This window comes from Rhinatrema bivittatum, chromosome 2 (genome assembly GCF_901001135.1).
Source record: "Rhinatrema bivittatum chromosome 2, aRhiBiv1.1, whole genome shotgun sequence".
Lineage (NCBI taxonomy): Eukaryota > Metazoa > Chordata > Amphibia > Gymnophiona > Rhinatrematidae > Rhinatrema > Rhinatrema bivittatum.
Window position 1 is genome coordinate 722,826,742 of NC_042616.1, and position 23,363 is coordinate 722,850,104.

The 23,363-nt window shown below is 39.2% G+C and overlaps 1 protein-coding gene across 9 annotated transcripts in view; it reads left to right on the forward strand.

Annotated features, from left to right (window-relative positions):
• The window catches only part of GRHL2 (grainyhead like transcription factor 2), a 294,199-nt gene that overhangs the window by 195,597 nt on the left and 75,239 nt on the right, over positions 1-23,363 (forward strand). For all 9 annotated transcript variants that reach the window (XM_029591826.1, XM_029591824.1, XM_029591828.1 and 6 more), the window contains 2 exons: positions 6,771-6,929; positions 21,847-21,934. In XM_029591826.1, coding sequence (XP_029447686.1) covers positions 6,771-6,929; positions 21,847-21,934 — 247 coding nt within the window. The remainder of the gene's footprint in view (positions 1-6,770; positions 6,930-21,846; positions 21,935-23,363) is intronic.

Here is a 23,363-nt window from a genome sequence, read left to right on the forward strand (position 1 = left end):
GTTCAATCAAGTATATCAAGTTTAAATTAAATGATAGATGATTGCGGTGATATTCTGCCATATTTATATTTAATGTTCTGTTTTCATTTATTTTTACATTTTATTTGTTTGCAGTATTATATATGTTTTAATGGTTATCTGCCTTGAATAAGCTGGAAACAGAGGAATAGAAACTGGTGAAATAAATTGATAGGTGGAGATATCATTAGTTGGAGCAGTGTAGGCAGAGGCAACAAGACAGATTGGAGGGACCAGAATTGTCCTTATCTGCTTATAGCAACTACATTACTATGTTACAGTGAGAAGCTGAGCTTCAGGGTTTAAAATTTTCCTGTAACTGAAAAATCATTCAGATTGGCTGGAAGAAGCACATATATATGATACATCTGTCTTAGCAAGCAAATTGTTGAGACTAAGATAACTAAACTGCCATGGTTATGTTTGGAAAGTTAAAAAAACTACCATGTAAAGATAGAAAATAAGTTTAAAGACACATTGCCTTCTGATTTAATTTTTTTAATGGATGTCAATGGGATAAGTATGAGTGGTAGGGTCCCTCATTTTCGCAAACACTGTTTCAGAAAAAAGGTAAGCTTATCTGAGGTGAGTCATTATTTTCTTACCTCCCTTTTATTTTAAAGTGCCATTTTGCCTTCTGATAGGTTACTCTGTGATGGGAGCTTCTTACATATTTAGCTGAGGTTGTATGGGCCACTTCTTGCACAGATGCCAGGAAAGTGGTTCTCAGGAGCAATAAACACTGCAACCTTCCACTTTGCCAACAAATCAAAATCTACCAGTATTTCAACCTCTCTTGATGCCTCCAAGACCAGTTAGTTCAAGATCCATATCGATTATGGGACTAAGGCAATAAAAATATGTTTTTGGTTGAACAGTGAGGACAGCCTATATTCTCGGATTATCATTTTGATGGAACCTTAGGTCTAGTGTTAATTATTTTGCAAATCAAGGAACATATATCTTTTGGAGAACATTATCAGATTACATTTGTTGACAATTACAACATGAATATTTTTTTCACAGTTCTCATCCAGGCTCTGCTTTACTTTTTTTTACCTAGGGTTGTGCCAAGAACTAGCAGGATGCCTTCAAGGTAGTTCAGTGAGTCATGAAAAGCACAAACACAGCAGCTTGGGCTAATAATCTTGAAATCGTATTGCATTTAAATAGTTCCGTAAGCACACAACTGAAGTCAAGGCAAATTGCATTTGTGGGCAGTTGCTGGGGTGTGGTGTAGGTTAACAGAACTTCAAAAGAGAAGTGTAAACATTTGCTGGAGACTTTAGCATGGAAGTAAAACAAAGGTCTCGCCTTTGCAGGAGTTTTCTAAGCTAATGGATAGCAAAAGAGTCTATAAAGCTGCACTTCTTACACATAAAAGGAATGAAGTCACAAGAGGCTTAACTCTTTAAGGGGCATCATAACGTGGAACATTCTGTAGGTCAAATGTTGTATTCTCCACAGAGTGCAGTTATATAAGGGGCTTACAGCTTTACATAATGAGAGTACAAACAATCCAAACTTCTTTCCCACTCCCAAAATAGCTTGTTTGTTTGGTTTTTTTTTTTATGAAGGAATGAGGTAAATGGTCAGCACTTGAATGGCAGCGTAAAGTTTTATGTGCTTTAGGTAAATTGTAAGACTTGCTAAAGTGCAGACACTAAGGAGATGACCACCTTCACTCTTACAAGGTTTGGTTTGATTTGGGGGGTTGTTTGTTTATTTTTAAAGAAAAATTTGTTTTCAGCCTCCAGTCTTGGCAGGCGATAGTTTCATGAACTATTATCACATGAGGAAATATCTAAAAACAAGAAGACAATAAAAAAAATAAAAAAGGTTTGTTTTTTAAATAAATGTATATATTTTTCCAACATATCTAGAAACATCATCTCACATACACATCCTGCCTCAAAACTGAACTGTTCAGTGCTCAGACTGCAAAACTTCAGAAAGTAAAATGTTTAAAAAAATTACTAAATCTGTTCAAATTTTGTTAATTTACTGCAAACCACAAGAAATATAATGATGTTATAATACATATTTTGTATTGCATTAGGGAATAGTTCTGATAATTTAGGGCCACCAGAGCCTTCTAGATGCAGTGGTCTTGGCCAAAGACCGTAAAGCACTCATATTGTGCAGATACAATGTTAAAAACACTTGGATGGACGATCCCTATAGGGGCAGTGGAGCACAGGAAGCTGTCTGCCTCTGCAATATTTTGCACAGATTGATTTATTGGGAAAATATAGGCAACTGGCTTAACACATGAGACAGCCTACAATAAGAAGTCTAACAAGCAGTTCCAGTAGCACAGCATCAGCCTCTCAGTACTCTGATGCACATGATTAATATTACTGGCTGGATTTTCATTTTCCTCAGTCCTTGAGCTATTATTTGACAGGAAGTCTTAATATGAAGAGAGGAGAGACTAGGAACATGTGACAAAGATGAATTATATAGGCAACATTAGACTTTTTTTTAAGAGAACATTGGCTAATATAAGCACAGAGCTATTAACTGAGATATCAGTGTGGTACAGTCCTGAATAATATGGCAGCCAGATAAAGGGGATAGACATAAGCCTGTTTTTCAGTCTGTGTCTATTACACAGACAAAAAAGAATGAGGAAGAAGGAAGAAAAAATAGAAAATAAGACAGAATAAATGTTAAAACAGAATCAATATTATATGTAAGGCTAGGGAACAGGAAAGATAGTGAATAAAAGAGACTAGGAAAGTAATTAGCGAGAAAATGGGGATATGAAGAGGAAATGATGGATCTCTTTCTGGGGTGTTGCAGAGAGACTAATAAGGAAGACGTTGATGGAGGTGATGAGTAGTAGTTGCTGTTGGTTTGTGATAATAAAGTTGTGACCTTTGACCTCTGAATTCTTGTTTTTGTTTGCAGTAATGTTTTAATGTAGGAGCGGATAGGTGTGTAATGAAACTGATGGTCCAGGGTACTCCATATTATTTTGCATTATATAGTGCAGTATATTTTGTGTTTTAATGCTTGGGTTATGTTGCACTACTGTGTCATGCCTCAAGGTCTTTATTTGTAAGCATATAATAAATACAACTGTAAACCGGAGCAGGACCATGGTCATGGTGTACGATGACCCAGTAGTCACGACCCTCATTTTGAAAAATACTGCACTATACCATCTAATGGACCATGCTTTAATGAACCTTAAAACAGTTAGGAAGTGACCCCCCTGAGCAAACAATTACAATATCAAGTGTATTGAGATATTGTGTTGTGATATATGCACACGCATACATACACACACATACATTAGATACAATAGGATATGATTTGAAAAGTTTCATGAAAGTTTTACCAGTCCCTCTACCTATCTTCACTCACGGTTTCATTTAAAACTCACCTGTTCTAGTTTCATTGTGATATAATCTTGAACCCTGTGTGTCTTCTGAATTTATTTAGGAGCAGGATTCAAAGAAGTAAAGGAATAGGAGCTATTTCAGCCTCAATGTGACATACCTTAACATAAAACAAACTTTGAACTAGAGTATTACATATCTCAGTCATAGTGCATAGCGTCAAATGTCGTTTTAGGTTTTTTGGGGTGGGGGGGGTTTGTGGGTTTGTTTTTTTTTTAGTATCTTTGGCATGTCTGCGTGTACTGTGGATTTTATGTACATAAGTATCAAATAACAGCGTTTATCACTTGTATTATTTAAGTGCTATAAATATTAAAATGTTTGTTCATTAGGGTTGATTAGATTGCAAACTGAGAAATCTATAATTACAATTATTCGCCTACTACAATGTATGAAAATTAGAAATAACTTAAAGGACCAGGTGTGAATTCTAATAGTTACAAACGCTTTCATTATCAGTATGTTCTAGTAAAAAAAAAGAAAATATTTATTTCAAAGCTCTTGTAAAGCCATGCTGATTTCTTGGGACATTGAAAGAGACCAAAATTACACTGTGAAGTGTAGCATCATGCGTCATGTGTTTTATCATTTTTATTTATGATGAGCAGATCTAAACATCTAGAAAAAAAATCAAATGTTAGGACACTATGGGATTTCTCTTTGATAAGATCTTCAACTACTGTCATAGGAACATTCGCCCACATTTTCAAACGCTGGTGCTTGTAAAATCCAGGAGATATGCACGTGGTTGGGTCTTGCACGCGTCGAGCGCACTTTAAAAATGACCTAGCCACGCGCATATCTCCTGATACGCGCAGAAGTGCCAGGCTCGATGAAAGGGGTGGAGGCTGGCCGGAACAGCGGCCGTTAGGCCCCGTCCCGGGGAAGCTTTGGCCAGCACATGAAACTTATACCTGCTCAGAAGAGTAGGTAAGTTTTAAAACAATTCTAGGATAGATGGGGTTAGTTTAGGGGTCGGGGGGGGGGAGAGGGGAAAAGGGAGGAAGGGTTGGTAGGTAGGTAGGGGTCCGCTTCTTAATTGGAGCAGACTGGGACCTTAATTGGAGTGGACTGGGAGGGAACTGTGGAAGGCCTACTTGCATCACCACGCATTTTTTTTTTTTAATCGCCCCCTCTTGTGTGCGAGAGGCCACCCACCCGCACATGCTCGCGTGGATATTAAAATCTGGCGCGCGGGAATCATATTTTATAAGATGCATGCAGCGATGCGCACATGTTATAAAGTAGCCACATTCATGTGTACATGCACACAGGTTTTAAAATTAACTCCACTGTTTTTCCGCAGTCATTTTTCTGACAGCATGATTGGCTGGCTTACCAGATCTTGTAGTGAAAAATTGAGTAACTAAGCCAGACTGAGGTATCAGTGGACAGTGTTGCATGCTTCAGTGTGGGGGAGCCTGGGTTTGATTCCTGACTGAAGTCTTCCATTCCCTGGGCAAGCTAGTATTGGGAGCACTGTGGAGAAAGCATTCACGGTCCCTGGGAAGGAGGGAGTTTGTCATTAAACAACGGTGACACCTACTGGCCAGATTTAGGAGTCATGATTGCAGGGTTCCAAGACTGTAGCTGCAATGAATGGACTAAAATAAGTCAGAAGGTTAGCCAGTTAAACCTAGCCAGTTAAATTTCTCCTCCTGACCAGCCAAGGTTTACCTCCTAAAATCACTAAGCAGACAAATTTAAGCAGGCAAAAAGAGGCAGCTCTAGGGGTGTTCCTAGGGCAATTTATGATTTAGCTAGTTAGTGCTGATTTCAGTGTTAACTGGCCAAGTTTTACCAGGCAAATTGTCTGCCTAGATTTAGTAGAATTTTCAGTCGAAAACCTAGCCACTTAGGTTTGGATAAAAATATTGTTAAAGGTAACCAAGTAAAATTGCATGCTCATTGTTTTGTTTTGTTTTTTAATTGACCTGTATTTAAATTATTTGTACAAAAACTTTTCTGCCACTAATATTAGAGCAAAAAGAACCCACAGCAATTTAACACTGGCTTTAGGAGAGTCATTGCAAGGTGACAAGTATATCTTATTTATATTGAGGACTCCTTACAATAGTCCTGTCTTCCATTACGTAGATAAACAAATATCATTATACTATTATGTTTAAAATTTTAGGGATACGCATTCAAAATTGGGCAACTTGATGCACGCTCTGCGGGCACATTTACTTTGATTATTGTCCAGTGAAACTTTACCCACAGAGATTTGCGTCTGCTTCCTTTCTGGAAGGTAAACAGAAAGCACACGTGTGTTGGAAGAATCAGACCTATGTGCGTCATCGTTCTCTCCACCCTCAGGAGTGCCTCCAGGCTCCGTTTATGCCCATGTTGAACAAGTGTGCATACTTTTACCCGCAGGCAGGTTGGGCATTATTCAAAGCCCTCATTTCTGTGGATTAAATAGTTTAGAACATTAAACAGTGCTTTAGCCATGGAAATGTGTTTGGTTTTTTTTTTTTTACAAAATTGGCTGCACAGTACACAGGTATACTTATGCGGGTGTGCCCTGTGTGCGCGTACATTTACCCACAGTGCGCAGAGACATTTATAGAGGCAGCATTGGGGAGGGTGTACAATTATGCACTCAGTTTTGCATTCCCAAAAGTGTGGACCTAAGGCTTCCTGAAAAAACTACGCACCAATATTAGCAGGTGTGAATGTGTGCAACTAGTTTTGATGGGATCATTTTCAAAGGGAATGCGTGTACTTTCCCTTTGAAATGTGTGTAAAGTAACGGGATATTTGCCTTAAAATCTATGTGGGCTGTTGCAGAATTACCCGTTTTGTCTGCAAGTAATATTTCAGTCATTTGTGAAATGCTGCCTTCCACAGAGCACAGAAAAGAGCAACTGAAATACATTGCTGAGTTTTGAATTTTACGTGTCATTATTAAACAATGTAAGTTTGTGACAGTTCGCAACACTAGACAATAAGTTTCAATAAGATAATTTTTCTTTGTTAAAGTTAAATTCTTTACAAGTTGTGATACTTTTTATTGGATCATCATTAGTTGTTCACATATTGTTTGATATTTTGGGGCCACATACATCCCATCTTCAGAAGTGCATACTGTGCATCAAGGTGGGTTCGATGTGGGTCTTGGATATAAACTATCATAACCTGCAAAACATCGAGTTCAGTTTGACTGTTGGAACTCTGGTTCTCTGACAATCAATGGAAACCTACCAAGATTAAACTAACTTGTTCTTATTTGCTAATATTGCCTATACTTTAGCAAGAATGCACCTGAGCGCTTTTGTACCATTCTTCTGTTAAAAATGTTATTTATGCTGTTTTAAGTTGGTTGTGGTTTTTCTCTTTCAGATTTTTATCACGGTGAATTGCTTAAGCACAGATTTCTCTTCACAAAAAGGGGTAAAAGGCCTTCCTCTGATGATTCAGATCGACACGTACAGCTACAACAATCGTAGTAACAAGCCAATCCATAGGGCCTATTGCCAGATCAAGGTTTTCTGTGACAAGGTGAGTTGAAATAAAGGTGTCATTTGTTGATGTCCTTATTTTTCCCTGTCTAACCCCATCAGCTGATAAGGAAGGGACAAATTCTCCATTGACATTACGTGTGGGGTGACGTCATCTAATGCCACTGACACAGATCAGATCTGAGAGAAGCAAAGACTTTACTGAGCATGCACGGGATTTTACACGTGCCAGAGGCAGCACTATACCCTCCCACCCCCCCCCACCCCCCAAAAAAAAGCCAACAACCATGCCTTTCTTCCTTTTCCGCAGCCCCTCCTGAACCCAGTCCTCTTCTATCCCTCCTGCTCACAGACCCCAGCCCTCTCTTTTCCTCCCTTATTTATTTAAGCATTCTTATATTCCACTATTTCTGGTATATTGTTCTGTACAATTAGAGTTACTTCCATAAATAAACATAAAACAACAACAACACAATGCACGTGTCACTCATAGAACATAAACAATATTAATACAAAAATAATAAAACTAATTTGTTCTCCTTTCGTAATTCAAGGGACAAAGCTTTCCAAAAATAGGTCCAATACAGGAAAAAGTATGTGCATTGTGATGCTTAAAATCACATAAGAAAGGAACTGCCAGCAATTGGGCACTTGATGATTTAGGGCTCCTACTAGCTGATGCATTTTTATTTTCTCTCTTAAATTACATGCAGGATCCATATATAAAAACTTATGAATAAAAATTAGTAACTTGAATTGAGAGCGCCATCTCATAGTCAATCAGTGTAGTGTCAATAACATGGGTGAGAGATGCTCAGATTACCCCAGTCAACAGTCTAGCAGCAGAATTCTGAACAATCTGTAGTATCCAACATATAAGCTATTGCAATAGTTGATTTGTCCATGTAACTGTGCCTGCAGAAAAGTTCTAAAAGCATCTGAAGATAAAATATTTTTGAGAGGTCTCAATAGTTTGTTTGTAATATGCCGACTTTGCTATTTTCTTTAAATGTGGCCTAAAAGAAAGCTGCTGGCCAATTTTACCTTTTGAACTGTTAGGGTACCAAGACAATTGTGCAGCAGTTTCTCACCCTCCCATAATACTGTTTTAGCAATATTCAAAACTAGAGTTTTTTGCTTTAACCAATCACTATTTATTTTATTTTTTTAGATATATTATGGAAACTGCAAAGAAAAGCTCCCATTCTGCAAACTAGGCCTAAGATTCTTCATTCTGTGGAAAAAAAGGGGCAGGGGGTGAAAGCAGGCAGCCGGCCGCATTGCGGCGGTGCGGTTTCGCCCGCCGCAGTGCAGCCGCACCGCACACTATCGCCCCCATATCGCCACAGGAAAAGGTGTCAATTCCCGTGGTGCTGCCATCGATAATGTGAAAAACATTATCTCCCGCACTGCTGCTGGGAGATAACTCTGCCCAAACCCCACCCACACTCCTCACCTTCCCCTAATTAGAATAATATCACCGCGATACCGGCACAGCGCACAATAAAGAGTGACCCTGTAGGGATGTAAAATTGTACATCATCCACATATATGAAATAATGAAACCCAGGAATTTCAAAATCTCTCCCATTGGACAAAGAAAAATATTAAATAGTGCTGATCCTTGAGGCACCCAACCCCGCATGTTATTTCTACCCATTGTGAACTAGTGTCTTCGATATGTACCTGTTGTTTTCTACCTGTTTAAAAATGAATGAAACCAAGATAAAACCATCCCACCTATTCCTAACCCTCGTAACTGGGAAAGCAATAAATGATGTTTTGCTGGGTCAAATGCTGAAGACACATCAAGTTGAGTCAACACACCAGTTTCACCATGGTTTAGTCTTGCACACAAAAAAAAATCAGTTAATAAAAGCAGCAGCAGTTCACTACTGTATGGGTTCCATAATCCATATGGTTGATCATCCAATATACAATTAGTTTCTAAAAGGGGACAACTCTGACAAACATCTGGACATATTTCTTTACAGAGAAGGTGGTAAATTCCTGGAATGCTGTCCCAAAAGAAGTGGTGAGGACAAAAACAGTAAATGAATTCAAAAGGGCATGGGATAAAACACTGCTGATCCCTAGAGGCTAGAGGTTGGAAATGGAAAAAAGGATACATGAGGGTAACTTGCATGGAGTGGCAGTTACAATCATAAGCAGCTTGCAGGGCAGGCTGGATGGATCATTTGGTCTTTACTGCAGTCGTTACTATGTAAGCTTCCCCACACGGCACAGACAACGTGCCTCAACCCTGTTCTGAAGGGACCACTTCTAGGACTGAAAAGCTTCTTTAGTTTGTATGTCTATACAATCTTTGGCCAATTGCCAAAAATGTTACCAGTTAGTGATTGTGATTTTAGTGAGGTATGTATCTGTCCTGACCATCAAGAAATTGGACTGGGACCACAAATTCATTTTACATAAGCCACCAAGCAGCTTTCAGATAGTGACTTTTGGTCACTATTTGCCTGAACTGGATTTGAATTGTATTTTTAGGAATTAAAGGTTCCATGTCTCTATACCAGTCCCCTGGCGCCATCAATATCCTCTAGTATATGTTAAATTGGAGAAATTAGAGGGTTAATAATCTTTGTTTTGATTTAAATTCAACCAGCTTAGCTTTTAATTTCTGTCTGCATGAAAAGCTATTATCCATTTTGTCTTTATCACTGGTATAAAAACAGATAGTTTTAATGTCTGTCTACTGACATGGTATTTAATTAACTAGGAAGTCACATTAGGAATAACTCACCCCCTTGGATTGTCAACATTGTAATTATGGAAGTGCATAAATTAAGATGTTGTAAGTGATGTAGAAAATATAATTGAGATGCATTTTCAAATATATGGTTCACATTTCATGCAGTGTCAATATCTGTTCTTGCCCCAAGTAAGATTGTAATGAATATGAGTGGGATTTCTCTCAGCTGACCTATGTCAGCTTACATAAAATTAGAGCCATGTCCAATCTCACAGGTCCACCCGGGAACATCTTACCTATTTCTGTCCTAAATTGTATAAATGTTATGAGGTATATAAAGTGACCAGATGGCTCCATGTACATCATAACAGTTTGGAACAATTTATTTAGTTAGTTCTATCTCCACAATTCAGTTTGCTAAGAAAAGCAGGATCCTTTGCAGCCAGTTATACCTTTTATTGGAGTGACATAAAAGATAGTGTTGTACGTGAGCTTTCAAGACCACACAGGATACTTCTTTGGATGTGAGTAAATAAAGGCAGTGCAATAATTATAAAACAAAGTACAGTATCCAAAATATAAACCAATGCTTCTTTGTACAGAAGCCAGCTGAGTATTCTATTATGGTCAAATTATACAGTGTCCTAGGTGAAAGGAGCTGTCTTGGGGGATCTATTTTAGACTTGGTGGAATACATGATTTCTTGAAAGATGTTAAATGTGTTAGGACCACTTGGCAATAATGATCATAATATGATCAAATTTTACTTGATAACTGGAGGGAGGGCGCTAAGGAAATCTACTGTAATAGCATTAATTTTCAAAAGGGAGATTATGAGAAAATGAGAAAAATGGTTAGGAGAAAACGAAAGAAACATCTGAAAGGGTCAAGAGTTTACATCAAGCATGGCTGTTTAAAAATATAATCTTGGAAGCTTAGACCAGATATATTCCATGCAATAAAAATGGGAGAAGGAAGGCCAGTGTCTGCCAGCATAGTTTAAAAAAAGAAAAAAAAAAGTGAGGTGAGAGAGGCTATTCTAGCCAAAAGAACATACTTCAAAAAATGGGAAAAGGGATCTGAATGAAGAAAACAGGAAACAGTATAAACATTGGCAAGTTAGATGCATTGATAAGAAAGGCAAAAGCAGAATTGGAAAAGAAAGCTTTTTCAGTACATTTGAAGCAAAACACCTGTGAGGGAGTCAGCTGGACCTTTAGATGATCAAGGGGTAAAAGGGGCACTAAGGGAGGACAAGACCATAGCGAAGAGATTGAATGATTTCTTTGCTTTAGTCTTTAATAAGGAAGATGTAAGGCAGATATCCATGCCAGAAGTGATATTTAAAGGTGATAATTCAGAGGAAATGAAACAAATTTCAGTAAAACTGGAAAATATAATTGGACAAATTGACAAATTAAAGAGTAGCAGATCATCTGGACCAGAGTGTATATATCCCAGAGTGATAACTGAAATTGCAGACCTACTATTAGTAATCTGTAAACTATCATTAAAATTAGCTCCAGTACCTGGAGACTGGCCAATGTAATCTTGGTTTTTAAAAAGGGTTCCAGGGGTGATTTGGGAAACTACAGACAAGTGAGCCTGACCTTAGTACTGGGAAAAATGGTTGAAAGTATTCTAAAGAACAAAATTACTGAACACATAGACATAGATTAATGGGAAACATTCAAAATGGATTTGCTACATTTTTTTGAAGGAGTGAATAAACGTAAATAAAGATGAGCCAGTTAATATAGCATATCTGCATTTTCAGAAAGTGTTTGATAAAGTATCTCATGAGAGACTCTTGAGGAAATTACAAACTCATGGGATAGGAAGAAATGTTCTGTTGTGAAATGAGAACTGGTTAAAAGAGAGAATAGGGCAAAACTGCCAGTTTTCTCAATGGAGAAAGGTGACTAGTGGAGTGCCCTAGGGATCTGTTCTAGGACCGCTGCTTTTTAACATTTCATAAATGGACCTAGATATGGAAACAACAAGTGAGGTGATCAGATTTGCTGATGATACAAAATTATTAAAAGTTGTTAAATCACAAGAGGATTGTTAAAAATTGCAAGAGGACCTTGCAAGCCTGGGAGACTGGACATCCAAATGGCAGATGACATTTAATGTGGACAAGTGGAAAGCGATGCATGTAGGGAAGAGCATCCCAAATTATAGTTGGGCCACTGTTGTAAACGTGATACTGGGCTTAATGAACCTTTGGTCTGATCCAGTATGGCAAATCTTATATTCTTCTGTCTGTTTCAGTACTGTTTGCTTATGCAGTATATTATGGTTTTAAAAATAGAGATTAGAAATATTATGCCATTTGAGATTTTTGTGACAGAAAAGATGAGATTAACAAGCAGATGTGTTCATATTTAAATAATCACGTTCCTTATATTCCTAAGGATGTCTGACCTTGTCTCATACATTATTGTAGCATTCTCAACTCTAATCCTTAAGGACCACAAATAGCTCTGCTTTTCATGGTAACCAAGCTATGCAAATTAGCCGTTTTGTACTATATGTATGTAAATACACCTATTAAAAATTCATTAGGAATATCCTGAAAGCCAAACCCATTTGCAGCCCTCTCTGAGAATACCTGCTTTATAGTGTATTCACGGTTTGTCATTGCATATTATGCCATATGGTACTACTTGCTTAAAGTCAAGCCCAGAGTTTCAGTGGAAATACTGCTTGTTATGGTAAGGAAGAGTTGGGTTTGATTCTTTAGCCCAGCTTCTGCTCTTCACCGTGGGGTTGATCTGCTTCCCCCTTTAAAAATGCATGACAGTTGCCTTGCTTTCTGCTTTACTGATGTCACTGGTGGTCTGTTTAAGAACAGCTGATACCACGTGGGCAGCACAACTAGGTCAGCCTTGAGAGTGGAAGGAAGTAGGGATGTGTGAGGAAAACATTTTAGGTTCGGTTCCTTTGACTTTGTGTTTCATTTGGTTCAGAGCCAGACATTCATTCTCCATTAAAGTCAGTGGGGGAAGTAATACCAGTAATGCCAGTTTGGGCTCTTCCATTGGGTTTTCTGTCCAGCTTTAATGAAACTTGCAGGTAGGTCTCAGCAGCAGAGAGACAACACTCCAAGATACCATGAGAGGGGCAAAGAGACACCAAGTGTGTCATGAAAACCCCAAGAAGCTGTGATGGAGAGCGAGAGTGGCAAGGCAGCCCAGAGTCAGGAACACCCCAGTTCACCATGAGAGAGGCAAGGGATACCGACAGCAGTGGCATGAATGCCCAAAGTACCAAAAGAGGAGCAGTGCAGCACCATATAGAAGATTTGTGGAAGAGTTATTTTGTATATTTTCTGGAGTTTGACCAGTTCCTGAAGGAAGGAAAACCCCCAGTGTCTGGAAGGACTGAGTTACAGAGATATAGAGAGATAAAGTATAATATATAAATATATTTTCTGAGCTACTAGTCCACAGCATGAATTGAAGAGTATGAAGAGTTTTGGACATATTGACAACTACTGAGAGTGCCTTTTGGATTTATCTGCATTGAAGGCTCATTTTTTGAGCAAAGGGTTTTGTCACCACCTTCCAGTTCACTTTCAACAGCTTGTCATGAATGGCCACCACCAGTTGTCCTTGAATACAGTGCATTAGGGTAGGTGGGCTGGAGTTTCATAATGATGCCTTCCACCTTAAGGGCATAGGAATATATGGCAGAGATGGTGTCTATCATGCTGTGGTAGGGAGTTTCATATTCTTGGGTTTGCACCCAGAACTCAGATGGGTTGGTGATGTCCTCTGCCATACTTATGTAGCCAATTCTGATACCCAAAGCACTGAGTAAGGGCCAAAATAGAGGATGCAGAGGAAAGATCTCTTCAAGAAAGGGCATAGGAGCAGGAGCACTGATGTTAAAAACCTTAAAGCATAGGTAAAGCAGCAAGAAGAGAAGCAGCAATACCCCAAGGCACCAAAATTGGAGCAAAGCAGCACCAACCGTAGCAAGACCGCCCCAGGGCACTATGAGATGGGCAAAGCAACAGCAACAGAGGCATGAACACCCCAAAGCACTTATAAAGGAGCAAAAGGCACCAAAACAGTGGCAAATAAACAGCAAGGCACCAAAATAGGGGCAAAGTGGAACTGACAGTGGCACATGAACCTTGCAAGGCACTCTTAAGAAAGTATATGCTGGGGGGACATGTAGCCCAAACAGAGACTTGAACACCCCAAGGCACCACCATGACAGGGTGAAGAAGCATAAACAGTGGCATGCATATCCTAAAACATAGAGTGAGGGTCATGGTATGAAACTGGGAGGGGATAGTTAGTGTTTACAGTACAAGCAATAATGTGATCCCAGATGCAACAGCCAGGCACATTTGTTAGGAAGAAAGCCTACAGTGACATGAACATCCCCAGACACTGAGAGAGGGATAAATACAGTTTCCCACACCCCAAGACATAGAATGAGGGGCAAGAAGAGTGGCGTTAGCACTCCCAGACACAGAGTGCAAAGTGAGGCAGGAAGAAGAGTAGCATCAAACCCTTCAAAGCACAAACAAAAATGGCAAAGGGTACCTACAGAACTTGTATACGAATATCCCAAAGAACCATGAGGTGCCTCAAGTGTGCAAAGTTTCAGATTGACATGGCAGCATCCCAAGGGAATATGCAAAGAACTTTGAACATAGGAAGAGCAGAAGCAAAAACACCCAAAATCACCAAGAGAAGCATAAAGCAGCAGAATTACTGGTGTTAAAACCACAAACGATAGGTGCACAGCAACAGCATGAAGAGTGGCATGAACACCCCAAAGCAGCAAGAGAGTCAAAAAGGACCAGCAATGGCAGGAACATGGCCAGGCACTAACAAGTTAATTTTCAAAGGGCCGCACACATAAAAAACAGGGGTTACGTGCGTGGCCGGGCCTGGTGCATGCCGCGTGCATTTTAGAATGGGCCCGGCCACGCGCGTAACCCTGTCATGCGCAGAAGTGCTGCACCCTAAGAAAGGGGAGGGTGCGGTCTGGGCAGGATGGAGGCCATTAGCTGCTGTCCCAGGGAAATATTTCTGCTCCAGTAGAGCAGTAAGTAGTAAAATAAAAACATTTGGGGTAGGTAGATAGAGGTTAGGGGTCAGGGTGGAAAGGGGAAAGGAAAGAAAGGTTAGGCAGGAGGGTAGGGAAGTTCTCTCCCAGTCCACTCCTTAATTGGAGCGGACTGGGAGGGAACTGGGGGAGGCCGGATTGTGTCGCCACGCGTAGGTTACAAAATCCCCCCCCCCCGTGCGCACGAGTCGCCAGCCGCCTGCACATGCACACGTGGCCATTGGATTTTATAAGATGTGCACGCATGTTATAAAATCAGCACGTCCATGTGCGTGCACCGGGAACCGGTTGCACATGGACGCGCGTGCTCCTTCTAAAGTCGACCCCTAAAAGAGGGACAAAAGTTGCCAACAAAAAATGGCATGAATACCCCTGGGCATTAACATTGGCATGCAAGCACCCCAAGACACCGTGAAAGGGGCAAAACAGTAATGTGAGACTGCAGGAGAGAGGCACTGAATCAGGAGGCATGGGGTGGGAGGAGATGGGTGAGTTTCCCCCTTCTTAAATTTGTTGTTTTTGGGGTCAAAACACCTTAGTATAACCGAGAGAGGCAGGGCAGAAGGCGCAGACCAGGTTGCAATAGTGGTACAACATAGCAAGAAGCTGAACCAATTGTGTGCATTGACTGAAGAATGCTTCCCTAAATTTTGTTTTAAATTTGCTACCAGTTGATTTCATGGTGTGTTCCCTGTGCCTTGTATTGTTGAAAGGGAAATTAACCATTCCCTATATACTTGTTCCTCATTACTCATGATTTTATAAATTTCTATCACATTCTCCCTCAATTATCTCTTCTCTAAGCAGAAGAGTCCTAACCTGTCAAGCCTGCCTTCTTAAGGAAGCTCTTCCATATCCTTTTTGTGTCCTCTTCTGCACCTTTTCTAGTTTTATCTTCTCTTTTTTTTTGAGATGGCATAGTCAGAACAGCACACAGTACTCAAGGTGTGGTCACACCATGGATTTGTGCAAGTCAGGGCAATACCCAGACAGAGATTGAAACAGTGGCCTAGGGTTTCTTGGTTTCTCTCATTCCTAAAAAGAACATAAGAAATGTCATGTTGGGTCAAACCAAGATCCACTGAGCCCAGCATCCTGTCTAGCAAACAGAAAATAGACCAGGAAGGAATCAGACATAATCCTGTCTCCCTATTAGCTTTTTCACTGCTCCACTAATACATCACCCCTTTTTTTCCTCTCCCCTTTCAAACCACCATTGAAATGCAATCTGTGACTCCGTTTTATATTCAGGCAACATCATCCTTTGCCTTTACCTACTGTTTGTGCATTGACCTGATAAAGGATTTATAATCATGTATGGCATCTAGCAACTTCTATAGCATGCCCTGAAGAAACTTTAACCCAGTAAATATTAGGAGAATTTAAATCTCCCCTTATTGTCATGTTTATAACTTTAATAGCGTTTCTAATTGATATTAATATTTCCTAGTTTGCCTCACTATTTTGGTCAGAGGGATGATGATATACCTGTCATGCCTGAAATTTCTATCCTTAGAGATTATAGCGTGCAGTCTGTTCCTCTTTGCTCTCTTTCATCCCTAATATATTGTACTATGCTGTCACTACTTTGATCTGCTCTCTCATGTGACCCAGCTTTCAAAAGGTTACCTCCCTGTCCCCTTCAGCTTATGCTAAACCAGAGCTATGAACTGGGAAACCAAACTGGAGTGTTTTTCCCCCTCTTCAAGGGTGTTTTAGACTTGCTTAGTCTGGAGTCTCTAATTGCCTCTAGCACTAAGGAAAAAGAATCAAGGAGTTTGGGGAGAAAAAAACTGGAGCTAAAAATTGTTTTATATCTTTGAGCTGCTGTCCACAGAATCCACCATCAAAGGCTTAACAGGTTAAAAAAAAAAGGAAAAAAAAGCTGTAAGGGAGGGGGAAGCTATATGGAGAAACAGTCAGCTGAGCCCAAGAGCCAATGGAAGCTGTAGAACTTCTGCGCCAATGTGTGATGGGGGAAAAAAAAAAAAGCATGTTCTGGGCTTTTTGAATCTGCTGGACAGTTGCAGACAGAAAGAGAGAGAGGAGGGATAAGCCCCAGAGTAAGAGACCAAGAGAGCCTTTGTCCTGTTATGGTAGAATCTGAGCGAGCTACTCACCCACTGTTCCAAAAAATCCAGAGACTGGAGGGGGAGTGAAAGGGGATCTGACTGCTTCACCCTGCTCAGGGCAAAAGATAACAGTTAGTGATCAGAGTTTGCTTTGGAAGGGTGTACACATTACAAGGCAGTTTTGTGCCCTTTCCTGCCTGTTTCAGTAGAGGGCCAGCTCTGGGAGAAAAGAAAAAGAACGCCACTTGCTCTGCATGGGTTCCCCAGAAATTCTGAGACTCTTCCATTTCTAAGCCACATCTGTGCTGTCCAAGGAACTACACTGAGGAGCTGAGTGAGGATTGTGTATCAAAGATGAGAAAAATAAAACCCCAGCTTGCTACTAAGCTACTCCAGCATGGACTCCACCAGCAAATGGAATATGCACATTTAGAGAGAGTTTCAATTTTAGGGCACCCAGCATTGCTATATTTATTTAAGGATGTGCATTCATTATATCTGTTTCAGTGGTACCCGTGTACCTCACCAACTTTATGGTAAACTGGTGAAAACAGTATGCATATATCCATTTTTACCTGTGTACCGTAAAGTTGGTGAGGTACGTGGATACTGCCAAAATGGATGTAATGAATGCACATCCCTCATATTTATGCTATTAATTTACTGTTAACTTTTTTTCAAACTAAGTAATCCACCAGTTGCTATAGTTGACTGATAATGCTGCATGACTTGACTGTTTTTGCAAAGTGTTTCATTGACTTGGGTTGTTCCTATCTCCTGTTGCTACTTGTGAGTTTCGCTTTTAGAGTGTTATTTCCACTGTCTTATTTTGATTTGGTTCCAGTAAATGTTATAGCGCTCTTACTCCTGTTTGTGTAGATTTGCTGAAACAATGGGAAATATTACTATTCAGAGAATCTGTGTGGGAGATCTGGGCATGATATTGGGTGGGCTTCTGAGACACTGTCTTACCCCTTTCCAGGTGAGCGAACCCACAAGAATTCATAATATTGGTGGTTCTATGGTAGAGCTTCCCAAACCTGTCTTGGGGGCTCCACAGCCAATCGGGGTTTCAGGATATCCACAATGAATATGCATGAGAAATTTGCATATACTGAGTCTCCATGGTATGCAGATTTATCACATGCATATTCATTGTGGATATTCTAAAAACCCAACTGGCTGTGGGGTCCACAGGACAGGTTTGAGAAACTATGTTCTATGGTAACTGCACCTCCCTTGGCACCGGATAACAGAGGGGGGTTACACTCATTTAAATATATTTTATACCTTAGCATCACAGTGACCCATAGGTTATCCTGTTTCTACCCATTTTCTGAGATGCCTGTTAGGTCTACATTTTAGTGCAATATACTCTTAATTCTCCAATTTTACTATTTAGATTTCTGGCATTTGCATTTAGATGCTTATTATACAGTATATTCTTTTCATTCTCATTCACAACCTGCTTATTTTTATGAGTTGAGTCCTTTATTTGGAATGATTCAGATTTGTCTACTCTGCATTTATATTCAGCAGACATCCCTCAGCTTTTTCTACCTTCTCTCTATCAGGAATCTCCGTTATCTTTGCTTTTATGGTATCTTTTGGGGATACCTCATTCCAAACCATGCGTTATACAGTAATTGTTGAATTTCCCCCAGAATGTACTTTAAAAAACCAAAAAAAACCCCTGCTGTTTATTTATTGAAACTTCTTACTAATATGTAAAAAGTACTGGTACATCATAAATGTACAGTAAAAAAAAGAAGCAAATACAAAACAAACAAATCTATAACCTTATTAATCAAACACAATGATTATGCAAACAAAACACTTTTGAAAAGTTTCACATGAGAAAAGGGGAAATAGTATGCATTATTTGTAATAAGAGGCACTATTTTCCATTTTAGTAAGCAAAACTGTATAAAGCTTTTATCCTTCACAAAGAATACAATTTTGTATGTATTTTTCTGCATACAAAATTTTATTCAAATTAATAGCTAATAAGCTACAGTGATGCAAAAACATGCAAAGAAACTAATTAACTATTACCACATAGAAAACCTTCATGCAAAATCAGCTTTGTGGGCTGCATTTTGCTAAAAAAAAATGTGCTACATCTTAGTGAAATAACTTTTGTTTTCTTTTTTTTTTTTTGTTTAAATTTTGATTGCAGATTTTCTACTGGGTTGATCTGCATAGCAATTGCAATAGAAAAATTACATGTCCTATTTCGCAAATAGTGTGCACAATTTTTCTTTAAATAGTACATTTTCAAATGGGTTTTGCACATAAAAATAGAATATGCATGCACAAGTAGTATGTACACATGTGCTATTTTGTAACCCTTGAAAATATGCATGCATTTTTGGTTTTGTGCATTTCTTTTTCCACGGTAAAATATGAGGTGGTTCAGAGGCACATTCTTGGGCAAGATTCAGAGCTACTCGCAGTAATTGCCACTTTACAAGAGAGATACACATATACATTTTATATCTGCAAATTGGCTCATGCAAATAAAATCAGATCTTTTATCTGCAGTTTTAGGGTAGGAGGTCTGGGTGAACTAGTGGGCATTCAGGGTGAATTACAGGATGAGTACTGGGTGAATTGGTGAAGGTATCGGCAAACTGGCAATTCCAAGTACACCAGCAAGTATTTTCAGAATGGCAGATTTTATTTATTTTTTTAAGCATTTTATATACCGTCATTCGAGAAGAAGATCAAAATGGTTTACAAAATCAACATTCATATTGTAGGTCCACAAGATGTTTAAAACATATTAACATTAGGGTTTATATAGTGCATTGTGCTACATAATTTCCATTTCAATAGTCTTTATATCTTAGTCAGAGAGTTGTTTCACTCATTCCTTGTCGTTCATTCTTCTAACATTTACTATGTTTTTTAATATTGTAGTTCTCTGAGAATTGATATATTATGTTAAATCGTATGCATTTATGAAGTGCCAGGTTTTCAGCTCACGTTTGAACCTCTTTCTTTCTGTTACCAGAGCAATGCCTCTGGTAAAGAATTCCACAGCTTAGGGCCTGCCATTGAAAACATTCTGCCTCTTATTTACATTAGGTGTGTATTTCGTGTTGTAGGCACGGATAATAGAAATTTATTTTGCAATCTTAGTGTTCACTATGGTGTGTATGGTTGAAGATTCATACCTGTTAAACAAAGGTTTCCTTTGTTGATGATATTAAAAATTGTTAGTACTTTTTAATGGATTCTGGCTTGTACTGGAAACCAGTGCAGAGCTATCGATGAGGGCGTGATGTAATCGAATTTCCATGTCCCTGATAGAAGCCTTGCAGATGCATTTTGTGGTAACTGTCGTGGTTTTAGAAGTTCTAAAGAAAGGCCTATTAATAAGGAGTTACAGTAATCTAAATTTAAGAAAATTAGTGTTTGTAAAACAGTGCGGAAGTCCTGGAATGTTAGTATGTATGTATGTATTTATTTATTTATTTTTAGCTTTTATATACCGATCTTCTTGCATTGGATACAAATCAAACCGGTTTACAATGAACAGTAAGAACTTGCCGGTGGGCTTTACAAAGAACAAAATACAACTAAGCAAAACTTTAAGTAACATAGTGTGCAACTTAGGTAACAATTTAAAACTTAAATAATAATTTAAACAGATTGAAATCACATAGCAAATCATTTATACAAGCGGTCGATTCAAGTACTTGGGCTAGGTTGAATAAAAGGGGGAGAGGAAAAGGATGTGGTACCAAGGGCTTGTTTTCAACCGATGTAAAATTCGCAGCATGGAGTGTATCCAATTTTAATTAATTTATGTGCTTTTTCATTGTGATGTTCTCATTGATCTGCATTCCTAGGTCTCGTACTTCTTTTGAGTTTCTCCTTAGCCATACGATTTCTGGTTTTTTTGTGTTTAGTGTTTAAGTTGCGTCAGTTTTTGCTGTATAGTCTTCTATATGCTGTATAGAAAATACAGCATCAACACTCTTAGTGTTGAGTGTTGATGCTGTATTTTCAGTTGACTTGGCGAAAGGCAAGTAGAACTGTATGTCATTTGTATATAAGAAGTTAATTTCTAGTTTTGCTAGTAGGATACCCAACGGAAGCATATAAATGTTGAAAAGTGTTGCTGATAGTGCTGAACCCTGTATCAATAGAGTCAGATATGTGGTTGCCTCCATATGAAATTCTGGGTGTTTATTCACACTGTCATGATTCTCACGCATAAAATATATGTGCATATGTTTATAAAAAGGTAGAGAAAGTATACGTTTTCTTGCATTGGGAATATTGGTATATACTGAAACATGTGCGTAGTATCAGAACCGAAATACATGGCATTTTATAAACTGTGCAGCTCCCTCCATACAGTTTATGAAATATTAGCATTAATCTCTACATGCGCACTTACGCATGCAAATGCTGTACCAAATAGGTTTGAAAGTTAGGCTCCCTGGTCATATCACACTATCAGTATACTGAGTATAGTTCCGCAGGAAAAAGTAATTCTGTGTAATGGTGTATTGATTTTTGTTTTAATGTCACCCAAGTGGAAAACCTTGAAAAGACGAGATCTTATGTCAGTATAAGAAAGTTATGGCTATGTGTCTGCCACAATTGATATTCAACATTGTTACAATTACCCGACTGGACTTAACAGATCTTTAATGACAACACTATGTTAAAATTTGGGAAACCAGGTTTAGGCTCTTTTTCTTAAGCTATATGATATGAGAGCTGGAGTGTGCATAGGATCTTCACATTAATGGCAGCATAAAAATGTCTTTCACATCTAAAAGTATTGCCCACAGCACTTTCCTGGAAAGCATACAATGAATGTTATTCTCATTGACATTGTTGTTCACTTTTCCAAATGTGGTTCCTTTACTTTTTAAAGCAATAATAGTTTAGGTTGTAGTAGCAGCAGCTGGATTCTCTGTGAAAGGTTGGTATACATAGTTTATGCATCGAATGTGAGGAAGGAGAGAACAAACTGTATTCTGTTTATACATCTCCAGACACACGAGAAATCATTCTGTACTAATATGTATGTCTGCTTTCATTGGATGTTTCAATCTAAGGGGGCCGAAAGGAAAATTCGTGATGAAGAAAGGAAGCAGAACAGGAAGAAAGGAAAAGGTCAGACAACACAAGCCCAGTGCAATAATTGTGAGTAGACTTAAAATGTTTCTCCTTTTACATGTACCTTTTAGAACCCGTTATCCTTCCACAAAGTGCTGTATAGGATGTTTCAAGAGAGATTAGCTGCACAAAGTGGGCAATATGGGCATGACTTGGTCATAGCGTTGTGCCCTGCAGAATATCAGACTAGAGTTTGAGTCTCTTGTTTAGGACAAGCAGGCCCAAGTGCATTGCAGAGGTGATGCACAGGCTCCAGAGAGGGAGGGACGAAGGGCGAGCAGCTGGTGCTACTACTGCGGCACTTCCTGCTGGTGCACGAGTGGCACATAGAGATTAGTTTCTGGGGATATATTTCTCCACCACCAGTGTCACCTGTATAGTCTGGGGAAGCAGAGTTATAAAGAAGGGGGGAAATTGTTTTTGTTTTGTTTTGGTTTTCATTTATTACATTTCAACGTATGGTTTTGCAACATGAAGAATAGGGAAGTGAGACAGGCAGAAAAAGTCATACGAACTGTATTATGTAAGGCTAAAAAAAAATCAAAGGGAAGACAGCAGTAATAAGGTACATAGGATATTAACAAAATGTTTTATGAAGACATTAGATTGGAGGTAGAATTTCAAAGTAGAGAAGGGTTTTTGGCAGCAGTAATGGTGGAGTAAAGTCCAGGGGTAAGGCAAAACAAGAAAGAAGTCATGGAGTAGACAAAGTTGGAGGAAACCATGATGACTGAGGTCTGAGTGATGCACAGGTAATCGGATGGAACACTTGGCTCAGACCTGTAGCCACTGGACACTGTGGTGAAAGAGATCTAGGTTTGGTTCGCCCATTAGTCCAAGATGGGTCTGCCTTGGATATGCCAAAAGTGGTGTACTCAAGCCTGGGGAGAGAAAAGACAGCTGCAACCACTGTGTGGCAGCCCTTGCCAGACAACAAGGGGTGCAGGGTGAGCATCTTGGATGAGGCCCCTTCCAACCATTGAACTGGCTAGTTTCTTGAGGGGGAAAGGAGTGAAGACAGAATTTAAAAAGCATGTGTAGGGCACTTGACTGGTTCTGAGAAAGAGAAGGGAAGCAGTTGACAGACTAAAAAAAAAAAAAAAAAGCCAAGGCATGGTAAAAGCACTACAATTGGAAGATGATTCTGGGAAATGCTTTGTGATCTGACCACAATGTAGAGAGAGAGGGCCAGTAAGGGAGAAGGCTACAATCATGAAGGTAGCAATAAGGACATGGATTAGGGTCTTCATAACAGGAACAGAGAAAAATGACTGATTTTTGCAATATGATAATAAAATGTCAAAACTAAGCTAGGACTGAATAGAGAGAAAGTGGGTGCAAAGGAATGGCCTTGTGGCACTGGGCAGATGAATGTTCAGCAGATAGATGAAGAATGGAGTATATTAGCTGGAAATAGGGGTAGAGGAAGATAAGGAATTCAAATTAGGACATTTTG